The sequence below is a fragment of the Barbus barbus genome (assembly GCF_936440315.1).
Source record: "Barbus barbus genome assembly, chromosome: 36".
Classification (NCBI taxonomy): domain Eukaryota; kingdom Metazoa; phylum Chordata; class Actinopteri; order Cypriniformes; family Cyprinidae; genus Barbus; species Barbus barbus.
In genome coordinates, this window is record NC_136714.1 from 12,170,521 (window position 1) to 12,187,091 (window position 16,571).

At 38.0% G+C, this 16,571-nt stretch overlaps 1 protein-coding gene across 20 annotated transcripts in view; it reads left to right on the forward strand.

The window, feature by feature from the left end:
* The window catches only part of LOC306856320 (serine/threonine-protein kinase MARK2-like), a 42,312-nt gene that overhangs the window by 16,495 nt on the left and 9,246 nt on the right, over nt 1-16,571 (forward strand). For 3 of the 20 annotated variants that reach the window (XM_079395523.1, XM_079395536.1, XM_079395535.1), the window contains exons 2-15: nt 2,174-2,329; nt 3,811-3,864; nt 4,215-4,263; nt 4,556-4,621; nt 5,644-5,714; nt 6,076-6,132; nt 6,263-6,499; nt 7,171-7,290; nt 8,610-8,748; nt 9,145-9,257; nt 10,874-10,994; nt 11,083-11,210; nt 11,298-11,386; nt 16,165-16,302. In XM_079395523.1, coding sequence (XP_079251649.1) covers nt 2,174-2,329; nt 3,811-3,864; nt 4,215-4,263; nt 4,556-4,621; nt 5,644-5,714; nt 6,076-6,132; nt 6,263-6,499; nt 7,171-7,290; nt 8,610-8,748; nt 9,145-9,257; nt 10,874-10,994; nt 11,083-11,210; nt 11,298-11,386; nt 16,165-16,302 — 1,538 coding nt within the window. The remainder of the gene's footprint in view (nt 1-2,173; nt 2,330-3,810; nt 3,865-4,214; nt 4,264-4,555; nt 4,622-5,643; nt 5,715-6,075; nt 6,133-6,262; nt 6,500-7,170; nt 7,291-8,609; nt 8,749-9,144; nt 9,258-10,873; nt 10,995-11,082; nt 11,211-11,297; nt 11,387-16,164; nt 16,303-16,571) is intronic. The other 17 variants (XM_079395531.1, XM_079395524.1, XM_079395526.1 and 14 more) reach the window with 7 other exon arrangements.

The following is a 16,571-nucleotide window of genomic DNA, read 5'->3' on the forward strand; positions in this document are numbered from 1 at the left end:
CTGAAACTCAAATACTGGTCTGAAAAACAAAACTGAAAGTGGTCATTTTGTACTTTTGTCTTGTTTTGGAATTGCTAAAATTGTTTACTTTATTGTTATTTTTAATTTTTAGAGAAATTAATCAATATTTTAAAGGTTGTTTGTGCTGTTTTGTAATAAAGTACTGTGTGGGTGTAAAAACAACAGCACAATTATTAAAGTGTTGTTCATTGAAATATTGACTGTAAAAAAAACTATTCAAAATAAGGGCATCATTAGCGCATGGCATTAGGCCTGTCACGATAACAAATTTTGCTGGACGATAAATTGTCCAAGAAATTATCGCGATAAACGATAATATTGTCGATCTGAGACCATTTTCATCTAGAATAATGATAATGGCATAATAATGCACATACACCTTTCAAAATTCAATAAACGTTTATTTCCAAAGACTATTTAACACTGAAAACAATAAAAGTGTTAAAAAATCCACAATAACAATGAACAAAACAACCAAAAACAATAAAAGTGTTTTTTAGGTGCATGTGCATGTTTGTTGTGTTACCGGTTTTAGTCGATACTGTTTTAAAACAAATGCGACATACCGGCTCGCTCAGGTTAAGTGGTTCACCACGGTCATTCAGTTTGAATCCGAAGTGCTCCCACACTGCAGCTGTCGCGTTTGGCTTTGAAACCAGTTCCATGTCACAACTTGCGTCTCGTCTTTTCGCTCTTCTCTGCAGTCGCCTCAAGCACTCCCGCCTACCCACACAAAGTCCATGTGACTAACAAGCGCCGCCTCCCCACACAAAAGACAATGCAACTGACAAGAGGGTTCACTTCTACTACGCTAAGGAAACGAGAGTTGTCATTCAGTCGCGGATAACAAACAAGTATGCAAATGAAATTATCGCGGCCAGAAAAATTATCGAGGTCATTTTTTTTTATCGTGCGATTAATCGATTTATCGACTATCGCGACAGGCCTACATGGCATCTGTCATACCTTGGTTTCCTGTTAAATATGAAAAAGTATATTTAATAACAGGTCAGGTGTAGTAAATTTCGAATACTACATATTACACATTGAATGTCTCATACAGGGAAGGAAATTAATACTTTATTCCACAAAGGATGCATTAAGTTAACCAGAGTGACAGTAAAGACTTTTACAGCTAAATTTCTTTTTTTTTTCAAATAAATGCTGTTTTTTAACTTTCTATTCATCTGAGAATCCTGAAAGAAAAAAAAACCAGTATCAAGCTTTACACAGAATTGTAAACAGCATAAGAAATGTTTCTTAAAGACCAAATCAGCATATTAGAATGTTTTCTGAAGAATCATATGACACTGAAGACTGGATTAATGGCTGCTGAAAAATCAGATTCACCATCACAGGAATACATTATATTTTATACATTAAAATAGGAAGGTTATTTCCAATGGTAATACTGTTTTATAGTATTGCTGTTTTTTGGTATTTTTAATCCAATAAATGCAGCCTTGGTTAGTATAAGAGACCTTTCAAAAGCATTAATAAATCTCACTGACTGAGGCTGAGCAAAGTATGTAAAGTTTGCCATTGGGACTATAATGCACAGCTAGAAAATGCAAATATAAACTGAAAATGTCATGTGAATATTGACTGCAATGTGCATTTTTAGGATTTTAAACATTGTGCTTGTCTCAGTTGTCTGTCTCTTTCCCATCAATATGTCATCTATCAACAGCTGCTGTTTACTTAAATGAAACCTGAACCATGTAATCAGATTTTTATTTTTATTTTTTAAGTCTATTCATTTATTGGATGTGAATGTACTTTCTGTTCTCCTTTTTGGCTAAGATTTTCTGCCTGTTTTTTTTCTTTCAGGCAACGCAAATGTTGTTTTCTGCCAAAATTTTGTTACATCCTTATCCTCTGCTCTTTCACTGTCTCTTCCTTTTTCTACCTCACTCTTCATCTCTGCCTCCCTCTGCAAGTCTGCTTAGTGTGAGAATCAGATGGCGACTGGCGACAGTCCTATCCAATCAGAATCACCTGAGCTCTGATAAGGATATTATTAAAGCATTGCTCTGCAAACCTCCCATCTGTGCGTTTGGGTTCAATCTTCATAACCGTTCCCAGGTGAAGAACTGTGGTCTGGAATGGTTGGAAAAAACAAACAGTTTTTTTCCTCTCTCTTCCTTTGCAGTCTCACTCCGACTCAAAGCCCGGGGTGCGCTGCAACATGCCCCACTCCACAGCAGACGAGCAGCCCCACATCGGCTGCTACAGGCTCCTGAAAACCATCGGCAAAGGCAACTTCGCCAAGGTCAAACTGGCCAAGCACATCCTCACTGGCAAAGAGGTGAGGATTGCATTTACCCCCCAAATAAAGAATGTGACACAAGGCAAACTGTGGGCTGTTTAAATACCAAATGATTTGTCTCATAAGTGGAATGTGTTTGAGTCATTTGTCTGACTTCCATAATGCAGATGATAATAAACATGCTGCTCAGTTGTTAGCTCAAGTCTGACACCTCTGAGATTTTAAAGCAGCCGTCCACCTGATCCCTCTCAGAGAAAAAAAACAGACTGCCTCTGCTGTGCACTGAAAGCGTGTACTTCAATGGTGGTGACACCTACATACTTTCTGTAGAAATGGCAATATAGTGTTTCCCAATAATATCATTAAATTGTATTTTTGTTGTCATCGTACTATGATGTGGTGATGCACACAATTCATTAATATTACTCAGAACAACATCTAATTATACCAGTAGTTTTTAATACACTGTAAAATACTTGCTAATAAAAAAATGCTAATAATTAATTTCACATCTTCAAGTCTGAATTTCATTTTAATTGAATTGAAATATCTCAAGACTTCTCTGTTTTGATGTATGCCAGACATCTCTAATTGTTTTGTCTGCTCAAACTCTGCCCAATCAACAACCAATGAATTGAACCAAGTAACCATCCCTAAATGTTTTTTGATGATCTTTTTCAATTGGATGTATGTCACACTGCAAAAGAAGATTTTTCTGTTCTTCAGGTACATCATGACTTTAAAGGGATAGCCCCCCCCCCCCCCCCCCCCCCCCAAATCATGTCATTTACTCACCCTCATGTCATTCAGAACCTGAATAAATTTCTTTGTTGAACACACAAGATGATATTTTGAAAAAAAACAAAACAAACCCAAAAAAATTGTTGGTCACCATTAGCAAGGGAAAAAAATACTATAGAAATCAATGGGGAAAAAAGTGGTATTAATTTCCAGAAAAGTGGTATTAGTATAATTTACAGAACGTAATTGGCTCTAATCATCATCTGTTTTTAATAGTGAAACATTGGTGTATCACTAATATCATACAGAATTTAGAATATGCTATATATTTAAAAATCTATATATTTACACTTTCTGCATAATAAACTGATCACGTGACTTTAGTGGTCCAGTTTTCATTCACAGTCTCTGAATCCTCCACTCTTTGTGCATGCTACAGCACACTTAACATTCAGCTGGGCTTGTTTTTGGATCCCTGTGCCTGCTAATATGAGACTGCATGGTTCTGAGATGCTGATAACGCACCATGTGACTCCTGATTGCAGAGAGAGGTTTTAGTCCGATAGAGAAGAGGGGTGAAGGTGAAAACTCTGGGTTCACGTGTGTGCGCTCGCCGCAGGAGCAGCGTGCTGTAATCTCAATGCAGCATGGTGAATTGTTTCCTGATGATGTGAGATTGTGATCTGTATGAAGGCAGGCCGAGGCTGATGTGTGCCTGCAGCCCTCAGGGCTTTTCCCAAGCGCTTTTTCCTAACCGAACTCTTCACCCTTTCAATCAGGTGGCGGTAAAAATCATAGACAAGACTCAGCTCAACTCCTCAAGTCTTCAAAAGGTGAGTCTGACCCTTCCTCCTTAGGTATAATAGGGTCAGAATGCAATTTCAGAAGTATACTGCTCATTTGTTTTTTTTAACTCTCCCACCCCTAAGTTGTGTCTCTTCCTGTTGCCTCACAACTTTAAAGATGCAAAGCCATTTCTCTGTAGGGCCCATGGCAGCTAATTATAGAAAATTAGACTCAAGTACTTCCTGAAGTAAAGGACTGGTTGGATGCGGGTTTTGGTGGGGGTAGATATTAGCTACATTTTACTCATGTGTGCACAAGTTTGAAATATTTACGCTCTGCGATGGACATCTACATCATCTGTTTGCTGCACATTGACATCTTCTGTCTCCGTTCTCAGCTATTTCGGGAAGTGAGGATCATGAAGCTCTTGAATCACCCAAATATTGGTGAGATTAATTGACAGACAAATCGCCCTTAAATCTCAGCTTGAATCTCCAGTTTTCCGGTTTTGGCTGTGCCCACTGGGTTTTTTCCCCATTTTTTTGGGTTCATTAATCCTTGTCCAAATGTCAGTGTTTTTCTGTGCAACTGGATTTGGTGAGCGTAAAACCTCTTGGGAATAACCCAAATCAAAATGATTTTTAGTCTTCATCCAGCATACTTGCATTGCATTTAAATAAAGCAAAATATGTCTCACCTTTATTACATTTCTTTTTTTTCCCTCTTGTACTCATGTAGTGAAGTTATTTGAAGTGATTGAGACCGATAAGACCCTCTACTTGGTGATGGAATATGCCAGCGGAGGTCAGAGCTCTCTTCAGCCCATTTTAACCTCATATTTCTACCCTATTACACAGTAGTTTTTTTCTCTCTCTCTGCATTCTGAATGTTCAGCTGTTCTGTAAATGCCTCTGTAGACAGGATGTGGCTCTCAGTCTATAATTCTGATCACTGTCTCCATTAAATACCTAAATTTACCATCTTACTGTATCATCATTTTTCAAATTTCAAACCCTGACACGGATGAAAATACACTGCTGTTCAGCACATTTCAGTTGTTCAGGCACTGTAGAAAGTAATCCATCTATGCGAGAGATTATTTAAAAGCATTTAGTAATTGATCTAAATCAAATCCAACAGAAATGTTTATTGAGACTTAAAGGGATAATTCATCCAAAAATGAGAATTCTATCATTTACTCACTCTCAGGTTGATCCAAACCTGTAATACTTTTTTTATCTCCAGAACACAGAAGATATTTTGAAGATTTGGTCAGTTTCCATTGACTCCCATTGTATTTTTTTTGTCCATATTATGGAAAGTCAATGGAGACCAAAACCTTTTGGTTACCAACGTTCTTCAGAATATATTCTTATGTTACCAGTGAGTAAATGATGACAGAATAATCATTTTTGGGGTTAAATTAAATTTGCACTGTTTGTATGGCTAAATTTAAGTAGAAATATCTTTTCTTTTTTTAACAAACATTAAGATGACCATCCGGCGACAGCTGCAAAAACATCCCACTGCATAGGCTGCATTCCAAAGGAAACCGTGACACACACATGCTACTTTGTAATATGCCATGCAAATACCTTGCAGAACTCAACATGTACACACCATGAATTATCAATATTGAATTTATTGACCGCTCTAGTTTCTTTTCATGAGTCTCCTGCGGCTGTTTATTTGTTAGGCAAATTATTGTTTTATAGTAAAGTACCAGAGGCTGTGTTCGTACCAAAGCCAGACCTTCTAGCTTACTCTCAATTTGTGCAACTGTTTCTTTTCTAACCGTGACTGTTGTTCCCCTTCTTGGTTTGCAGGTGAGGTGTTTGATTACCTCGTAGCCCACGGCAGAATGAAAGAGAAAGAGGCTCGAGCCAAATTCAGACAGGTGAGATGCTGTGCATTTGGTTATTCACTCCCTTGTATATTTGATATTGCTGTTACATGAATACAAAGCACCATAGGGGCTGTAAACACATCAGTGGTGTTTGGGTTTCTCTATTACATGTACTTTCTTTTCTACTTCTAAAATGTAATGCCTTGTTCGCATGATGGTATTGTTGATCCGATCACAAGTAAGAGACTGTTTTCAATAATAGAGTCTGATAGTATAAACATTTGTCACATTTGTTAATGCCAATACGAGATGTAATTGCATTGCTAAACTTTACTCTAAGAAATCATTTTAGAAGTCAGTTTGTGTGTAAGTTAGTGTTGTGACAGAAGTAACGACTTATGTGTGTTTGCAGATTGTGTCAGCGGTGCAGTACTGTCACCAGAAGTACATTGTTCACAGAGACCTCAAGGTAAACAAGATTTTTTCACACTATATTTTATATATCTTTACCTCTGCCTTTATGACTAGTCTTCTATACTGGCGCAGATTTGGTTTCATCCCTAGATACGTAATCACCAAAGATCCTTTCTTGCTTGCAGGCAGAGAATCTGCTCCTGGATGCAGACATGAACATTAAAATTGCAGATTTTGGCTTCAGTAACGAGTTCACACTGGACAACAAGCTGGATACTTTTTGTGGCAGCCCTCCTTATGCTGCCCCCGAGCTCTTTCAGGGGAAGAAGTACGACGGGCCGGAGGTGGATGTCTGGAGTCTTGGGGTCATATTATACACACTGGTCAGCGGTTCTTTGCCGTTCGATGGACAGAACCTAAAGGTGTGCACAGAAATAGGAGTAAATAACAGGGTTTCCATCCTAAGTTGCGAATTAAACTTGTGCGCAAAATTGGAATATTGTGTAAAACATTTGCAAATAAACACCGTTTCCATCCAACGAAAAGTAGGAGAAGCCACTGAATATAATAATTCTCAAATATGATAAATTGCACTTCGAGAGAGCAGATGAAACAATAAATGCGGTCTTTCTTTCGGAGGTGAATGTCAGCTATTTGGGAACGCAGTCGTGGCAGACTGTTCTGGGAGGCAATTATACAGAAATACTTTGACGACAGATTTTGCTCGGGCACTTCAGAATGACCATAACAACATTTCAGATGCTGTGCAACAAAATCAGTCCGCTGGTTAGTCAGGTTATGCCATCGCATAGCGCAAAGTCACATGACGTTTTTGAACGCTCACGCGGGATTTATTCACTAAATGCGTTTCCATCTCCCATTATTTGCATTAAGCCTTTTTCGCACAAGTTAAAAACCACCTCAAGCGAGCGTAAAAACGTTTTTGCGAATTAAGGGATTTCTTTTCGAAATTTGGCGTTTCCATCACTTGTTTCTGATGCCGTACTTCAAAAAGCGCATAAAAAGGTGATGGAAACGGCTTATGGAACAGCTTTGACTTAAATGCTGAATGCTTGTGTTTTTTTGTTGTTAGGAGTTGCGAGAACGGGTTTTAAGGGGCAAGTACAGGATTCCCTTCTACATGTCGACCGACTGTGAGAACTTACTGAAGAAGTTCCTCATACTCAACCCAACCAAGAGAGGGAGCCTTGAGGTTTGTACATTCAGAAATACTCACATAATCATCTGTCTTGAGTTTTAAAGGGTTTGTTCACTCAAATTAAAATTCTGTCATTAATTACTCACCCACATGTCGTTCCAAGGCCTTTGTTCATCTTCAGAACACAAATTAAGATTTTTTTATGAAATCAGAGAGCTTTCTGGCCCCTCCATATACAGCAATGCAACTGACATGTTCAAGGCCCAGAAAGGCAGTAAGGATATTGTTAAATTAGTCCATGTGACATCAGTGGTTCAACAGTAATTTTATGAAGCTTCGAGAATACTTTGTGCGCAAAGAAAACATAGATAATAACTGTATTCAGCAATTTATCCTCTTGTGTCAGTCGACGTGCATTCACGTCAGTACCACAACGCAAGTGTGTGCATTCCTCTGCTTGTAAACAACGTGCAGCGGATCCAGGTTCTACGGCAGAACGCCGGCTCCTGCGTCAGCAGCACCATACGCATGCGTCATGGTACTTTTGTGAACGGAAGAGAAGAAACAAAGGTCTTATGGGTTTTGAACAACATGAGGCTGAGTAATTAATGACAGAATCTTAATATTTGGGTGAACTAACCCTTTAACTATTGTGTAAAGTCTGGTCTACATTGCACCTTATCCTGGCCAAGACGACATTGGTGTCTCTTCAATTTTAGGCACTTTTATGTATCAAAGGTTGGTTTTTATTAATACGACTTATGTATTGATATTATTGTTTTACCCTTTTCATTTCGATCTTAAAATTGTTACGACCCTGGTCCAATGGACCATTCGATCATATAACTGTTCAACAAACCAGAAGGGAAAGTAAACAATTAAAATTTCTGTTGTTTGAAAATGTGATATAAACTCCTTATAAATTGCCTGTATGTAAGATTCAATGCCATGAACCTCTCAACTTCAAGCTAAATAAATCCTGTGATCAGTTCTGCCTGTGCAGGTACCTGGTAATAATGATAGACTGATATAAACCTTTATTCCAGGGAATTACATAAAAGCCAGCCGATCGCTAGTTTTGTGTGCACTATGCATCAGACTGTTCATGGGTGGTCTGTGGGCATACAGTCTGAGGCTTCTTAGACTCTGCACAAACAACTGTTTGCATCAGATTGATATGTTTTGTTGGACTGATTCAGCTTTTCAGCACTGTGTGATTTGATTTTGAAGTTCTGCCCCAGTTGACTCTGTGTATCCTCTTCATAAAGGCCAACTTTTTTTTTTTTTTTTTTTTTTTGCATCGTTACTTTATACCAGTGGGCCCCACCCCATATGATCTCTTCACCTTGTACTCTTTCCTTCCTAACGCTCAGCAGCAGATCATGAAGGACCGGTGGATGAACGTGGGCCATGAGGACGACGGGTTGAAGCCCTACATCGAACCCCAACCTGACTACAAGGACCCTAAGAGGACAGGTCAGCACCCCAGCAGTGCAGGGGGTTGGAAGAGAGGTGGGGCAGACGTGGCCCGGGGCTTTGGTGATGGTGGTGGGTGGGGTTTGAGGCCGAGATGGATTATGGTTGGGTAACAAATCTTGGTGATGGGACTGAATCTAAATTCCATAGATCAGCTCATTTGAGCCTCTTAATTTGTGAGTTAAAACAACGATTCATGTTTGTCCTGCTTTATAACACTTTCCTGTTTTCTTTTCTCTTTATGGTGTGTGGTTTGTGCATGATTATTATTTTATTTTATTTTGATAGTTGTTACTTTCAAAATGGATATATTTAGTTGTGTTGCTTATACTTGAGGTTAGTGTTGTGTAATGAAAATGTAAACTAAAGGTTTGATGCATAATAGTTCTTATAATAATAATTCTTATTTAAATCTTTGGTCTGTCTCCTCAGATATAATGCTACGGATGGGATACTCTCTAGATGAGATACAAGACTCCCTGATCAACCAAAAATACAATGATGTCATGGCAACTTACTTATTACTGGACTATAGGAACTCCGAGGTATGTTACTCTAAAGATCATATGAACATCTGAGGTTTTTTTTTTTTTTTTTTTGGTCTATTGTTATATTTATTTGTTTTGTTTTTATATCTTAATTTTTTTTTTTTTTTCTGTTCGTTTTTTTTTTTTTTTCATTGTTTTGTTCTTTTTCCGTTTTATCCTATTCTGGTTTTTGTTTGTTGATTTGTTCTGTTTTCTGAATGGATGCACTGAATGTTCGGCAACCGAAATTGCTCGGCTGAAAATGGCAAAAAAATCTCTATCGGTGTTCGGCCGAATAAATTGTACCGAACAATGACATGACGCGATCAAATAGAGGCGCGTGCACTAATGCAGCAAACACATCTGCAGTGTGAAAGTATTTAAAACTTTCAGAGAAAGACGCAAAAATCATAACAAGTACAAATGCACTGACAGCGAGAGACTGCTTAGCGCTGCATCTCATGTCTCCGAAGAGAAGAGGAAGGGGTGGTTGTTGCTGGTTACTATGATGATTGAAATCGCGAAATGGCCCAAACGATTAGTAAATAAACAGCAGAATGTTATGTTTTCTAATACACGCATGAATTGCATGTATTCAAACAGCGCTGCACAAGCTCGCGTCGCCAGGGTTCAAAGTCCAAAACGCAAGAAAAGTCTGTGCTAAAACACTGTTACTCGTCATTTGCTCAGTGACATTTTTATCATTTTTTTAAAGACGTGAAAATGTGATACATGCGACAAACATATACCCAAATATCTGCATGCTGTTGTCAACAAAAAGCACTATCTTCCTGCGGATTTCTGACAAAATAAAATCTAAGAAAAAGCAACAGCTCCATCAACATTCATAAATGTTAGTATTGTAATTTGACTGTTGCTCTGTAAAAAAAAAAAAAAATACAACTATAATAATAATTACCCTACAACAACTCTATACATTTATTATAATATTCAAACATAGTGTTCAAATTGCCATCTGTAATATATTCCAATGTTTTAAAAGAAGTCTCTTCTGCTCAGCAAGGCTGCATTTGTTTGTACAGTAAAAAAATGCATGCTTGATTCAAGAAGGGGGTCTCAAAAATGGGCAAAAAATATTATTTTAGTAACTTATTAATTTTAAGTTAGAATAGAATGTAAAAAAAAGATAGAATGTAAAAAAAAATGTTCAGTGTTAAATAATATTTTTAAATTAAAATTAAAAATAGATTTTTTTATTTGAAAAGCAGGACAAAACAGTAAAAAGCACATTTTGGCTATTTAATTTATGCATTGGTGAAAAACAATTGGCAAAATAGGCCTACATAGCGGGAAAAATGCGAAAAACCGTGTTTGGTCTTTGGCCCAATGTTTAATTTTGTTTGGCTTCGGCCAAGAATTTTCATTTCGGTGCATCCCTAGTTTTCTGTTATGCTTACTATAACTGCTATATTCAGCCAATTACGCAGATAATTTCCTTAATTACTCTTTAAAATAGGCACCTTAACATTCAGATACTCAAGTGTATGATTTTATTAAAAATGACATGAATCATGGTACTTAACTGTATCGCTCCTGTTTTTTTTAATGGCAGTTGTTTTAACCATAGTAGTATAATAATGCAAATTTGAGACCTTTTTTTTTCTCTTTCCTAGCTGGATGAACTATCAATAAAGCCCCGCCCAGGCACTGACCTCACAAACAACACCCAATCACCTTCTCACAAGGGACAACGCAATACCTCTAATCCGAAGTCCCACAGATCCACAGACCAAAGTACAGCATCATTCTGCTGGTCATTAGCCACCATAAGCGCTGGCTCGTTTGGTTTGTAAAACTCGCATGTTTTCCCTCTACACCGCAGGCGGCTCCGTTTCCACCAAGCGTCCTCAGGGCGACAGTAAGCACATTGCTGGTTCAGGCAGCTCCAGTAAAGTCCCTCCCAGCCCGCTGATCTCCGGAGACCATAAGAAAACTCCTACCCCTTCCACTGTGAGTACACAGCCCCCTGAGGAACTGATACACCGCACGGTTGTGATTTCACGTCACTGATCTCTGTGCTCTTCATGTGCCGTATAGAACAGCATCCTGTCCTCAGGCACCAGCCGCAGCAGGAACTCTCCAGTCACTGAGAGAGCCACTCTGGGAGTACACAACGGCAAGGACAGGTACTGCCACATTCCTCTTAATGTACAGAGTCTTCGTTTCACGCTCCGGATCACGTGGAAGCACCCATCAAACTAATTTCTGCAAAGTGTATTGGTGTTAAAAGTAGTGTATGTGCGCATGTGTATATTTAGACTGTTTGGAAAGCTTCTCTGCTCTCGACTCATTCTATCAGGCTGCTGCTCTGCCATCATGGGAAACATAATCCTGTTGTGTACACACATACATTCTCACAATGACAATCACACACATTCAAGCACACATTCGTGCGCAGCGCGAAGCTGAAATCTGTTCAGCTTGATTTGCAACGCCTTCAGGAACTTAGAATTAGTCCAAGGATTAAAAAAAGAGTAATGATTCAAGAGCTCAGCAGCTTGGGATCCATTCAATACAATGAAATAATATTCTGGGTTATTTTCAACTTAATGTCTTGCTGTGGCATGCTAGTGTTCAGAACAGGCAATAATTTTGACTCATTCAGAGAAACTCATTTACGGCTATATGCCTACAATTGTGGCACAATGAATCAATGTTTAAATTGTTATCTCGGTGTGAAAAGTATAACTGTAACAAACATTTCAGTTTGAGGTCAGTATAGTTTTTGTTTTTAAAAAGTCTTACATTCTCCCATTTTGTTTTTTGATCACAAAAACAGTAAAACTGTAATATTGTGAAAATTATTACCATTTATAATAATGGTTTTTAGTTTAATGTGTTTTAAATGTAATTTATTCTTGTGAATTTTAAGCAGTTTTGAAAAAAACATTTTTGGTAACAAATGTCTTTACTGTAACTTTTGATCAGTTTGATGTATCCTTGGATAAAACTATTAATTTCTTTTTTTTTTTTTTTTTTTTTTTTTTTTTAAATCACACTGACCTCATACTTTTGACCGGTATTGTGTTATTGTAAATTAGTTGTGTGTAGAATCTCTTACGGACTCTGCCTGTCTAAAGTTATATCCTTTTATCTTTCAGTTCAGAATATGAACAGCTAAACAGTAAATTTGGTTACTTTCTTTTAGTAAATGCAAATTTTGCAAATACTGTTTTTCATCCGCCTAGAAAAGTAGTCCTTCTCCATTAAGATGTTTCAGATAGCTGCACAGTTTAAGCAGACAATGTAAGTGTTTTTAACAGAAATACGAGCTGTATAAGTCCTCTTAAACCCTCTGGCCAGCATACCAGCTATTGTAACTGCACTAGTTCATTTTTACAAACTCAGAGACAAGTGGGAATAATTGTCTGTGATAATCGACAATGCCACAGATGCAGTCGATATAGCCTACATTATAAATTGCCCGGGAAAATTTCTCTAATGATTCCCATAAAGTTTCCAATAAATGTAAACTGTGGTGAATTCCTACAGTCATAGCACTGCAAATTAGGCACGTATTTTAGTACCAAATTGATCCTAAAATAAGAAGTCTGATCTGTGCCATAGTATGATATATCTGTCTATTTAAATATCCGATTTTATATTTTTCTAATTATGCCCTGCTCTAAAATGTTACATTTCCTAGTTGTAATAAAACCTGCGCGCAATCCAAAGTTGAGTGACTTATTTGAGAGTTTTGTACACGCATCATGAAAATTATTTAAATATACTAATTCAAGGAAATGGAAAACCCCAACATCGACTGTTGAAAATTTACTGCAGATATACTGAGGCACACTGACGTATTACCCTCGATTGGTATGTAGTCAGTCTCATCCCTTAATCTGGAATTAGTGATTTTGCTTGACCCAAATAATCAGGTTACACAGAGAAGAGATGCAGGAAACCGAAAAACAGCAGCCACGTGATTAGTGAGCGACCGATATTGATTTTTTTATTACCGATACCAATTATTTGCATGTCTGTGTGCCCGATAACCGATATGCAGAACCGATATTTATTTACTGTTATAAAGTAAATAAATTACTGCGTGAAGTAAGTCCATACTTCACTTTGGTTTTTCCTCCTTTCAGTCATCTTAACAAAAAATGTTTTGAGAATTAGCAGTCTTTCATGCAGGGCTCTAGACTCATTCTTCCCACTGATCTCACTTTTGCAACAACATTTGATTAATCAATGCATGCTGATGAACTTTTATCATAGTTTATAGTTATATGGTAACGAAAGTTTTCAACATTCAACTCGTTCTTTTTCATCAGTATTATTTGTGATTTAAATTTTGTGAACAGGAATTCCTTTTTTCGTGCGCGTTTTACTTTCAAATTTGCGATCTTGGTGTCACATTTTACAAGAAAAGATCATTGTCTGTTTTGCTTATATCTATACACCTTTAACTTTTTAAGACTAAAACAAAAGATAGATTCATTGTTATTCTTAATTAAAAAGCGCAACAACAATAAAACAGTACGTTGACAATGACAAACTCTTACATAACATTTATCAACAAAAACGAATAAGACGAGGTATGGCACAGGACACACCACATGCTGTACTATATACCTAGTATATTACAGAATGTTTAGCAAACTCTGAGGAAGCAAATAAATATTAATATATATATTTTTTTTAATTAAGGAAAGCCTCCATAGCATAACCTGAGGTAAACAGCAAAGATAACAAGCTTCTCAAAACGAAAACAAAAAGTAAAACTAAAACTAAACTGGCTGTAGCTGACAGGACTTGCATGTTTTTTCTACAAGAATACCACCACGTTCACCTTCTCTGGTTTAAGAAGCGCTCTTTTACTTTAGTTGATACCGTGCTGACGCGGCGGGTATAAACCAGGCTCTACCCACTAAGCGCTCGTGCTGAAAGCACCTCTCTTCACGTGATCAGTGAAATCTGACTCCTGCTATAATGTGCTGCGGCTGGCAGCGCGCGCTGTATGAAGCAGACGCTTTGGAGCAGGGCAGACCAGGCACTCGTACAAATGCGACCACGTCAAATTTTAACTCGCAAACAATTACCATTTTGGTCGCAGTCTAGAGCCCTGTCATGTTCAATTTAATCTTCGTATTACAACAATAAAAAACATTTTATTTATAAAAAGCTTTTGCAGCTTATAATATAATATAAGCTTACTAATATTAGCAGTAAGCAAAATGAACATAGAAAGTCTAATGTTTTCAAATGGAGAAAATAAAGGAAAGGAGTCATATCAACTTCATTTTTAACTACAGTTTTAGTAGGTTTATAAGCTGTTTAATAGGATAAAGAGTGAAGAATAATTCACTGGATAATGTTAATTCACAGAATAATATTCTCTGGAATATTGGAATATAACAAGCATTGTATTTTATTGCATTTCTCAACTGGCATGCTCTAAATTATGCTGCTGACAGCGCGGTTTATCTCTGCCTTTACACAGAACTATAGGCTACTCAAACTGCGATCGATCGCGGAGATAATAAATAATTAATTTCCATAGAGTTGTATTAATTTAGATGTTTATAAACGAAATAATGGTTATATAGTAAGTGTTAATACAATTTAGGGTGCTTCAAAAAGTGAATATTGTTAAAAGTTACATGCGGTGGCCGTGCTGAGCATTTCTTGAGCATCAACCGCTGAGTGAACTGCAATATGAAAGCGGCTTCACGAGACTAATGATGAGCATATAGACAACAGAGAGAGAATTACATTCAATGCTTTTCTTTCCAACATGCAATCATTCATGGCTGTATTATTTAATTCATGCAAAGTTACGTCTTTATTGGGAGAGGACTTGACGGATTATCTATGTGACTCCGACTTCACGAGACTAATAGACCACAGAGAGAATTAAATTCAGCGCTTTTATTTCCACCATGTGCTAATTCATGGCTGTGTTATTTCAGGCAAAGTTATAGCCTATCTTTATAGGGACAGGGCTTGACAGAGTATCTTATTTATCATATTTCTTAGAGCCAAGTTGCATTTAAACTATATATCAGGCATTTATGTAATACATCTAATTTGTGCATTAATGCCTGTAATATTAAATAGTTTACTAACTACAGCAAATCAAGTACCTGCACGCCGTTGCTGTCTCGTCTCCCCTCAGATGCGCTGCAATTGCGATCCTGCGCGCAATTCTGAAAACGTCCACAAGATGGCGGTGTTTATCGGGGAATCCGATATTACAAAACCGATATTCGATTATGAAAAAATGCTTAAATATCGGGAAAATATCGGTAAATCGATATATCGGTCGATCTCTACACGTGATATGTTTAAGTTTGCTTGAATGCTGACACGGAAAGAGTTTTATGTGTGTGCGCAAGGTCAGGTTGCAGAGCAGCAAATAAAAATACAGACATTATGGTACTGACAGCAGGACACCTGCCACCAAATCGCCCTCACAAATGCATCAGATGTCTTTTGTCTCCTTTATTCTGCATGTATTATGATGAGTTTGATTAACTTTACCTATTTAATAATTGATTTGAGTAGCTTTTAAAAGCACATCATGCCCATGAGGCTTATGCTGTCAGACGCGTTTGATCATCACAGCATCTCATTTTAGATTCTCACTCAATGCACAGAGACAGAGTGAGCTTTCCAACAATAATGCAAGTTTGATCCGACGTTGACGAGCTTTGATCTATATAGATCTAAAAATAGACTTGAGTCCAAAATAGCATCCTAACCTGCATTATCGCAGCGCAGAGTTGTATTTTTATCTTCTGGTGTGTGCTTTTGTCTTGTTCCATCACATTCTCAACCATCCCTCCATCTTTGCTGAATCTAACCTGTCTGCTTTACAACCTCACCCATACTTCCCTCCACTCTGTACGTGGGGGTGTCCGCACATGGGGGCTGTTGTTATTCGTCTTTCCCCCAGCTTGAACACTCCGGGGTCCCGCGCCTCCACTGCCTCAGCGGCCGCGGTCCTCGCTGCCTCATCCCGCACCCGCCACCACAAGTCTTTGTCCACCTCCGCCCACCCCAGTCCCCCAGACCTCCATGCACATCGCCCCAGGCAAGTGGCAGCCAGAACCAAAACTATTCGGATGGGGCTTCGACTTCAAGAGCCAGGGACGAGCCAAGTCATACTGAAATGTTGTTTTGAGGTTTAGAATACATGAGATCTGCAGACAAAGTACCAAGTACTTCCCAGGCCTTCCTTTTTTTTTTTTTTTTTTTTTTTTTACTTTTCTCTCACTCGTTGTCCGTCACAATAACTCCGCCATCCGTCTTACTCGCCGCCCCACTTTCTCCCCGTCCCACTTTCTCCTCCGCATAAACACA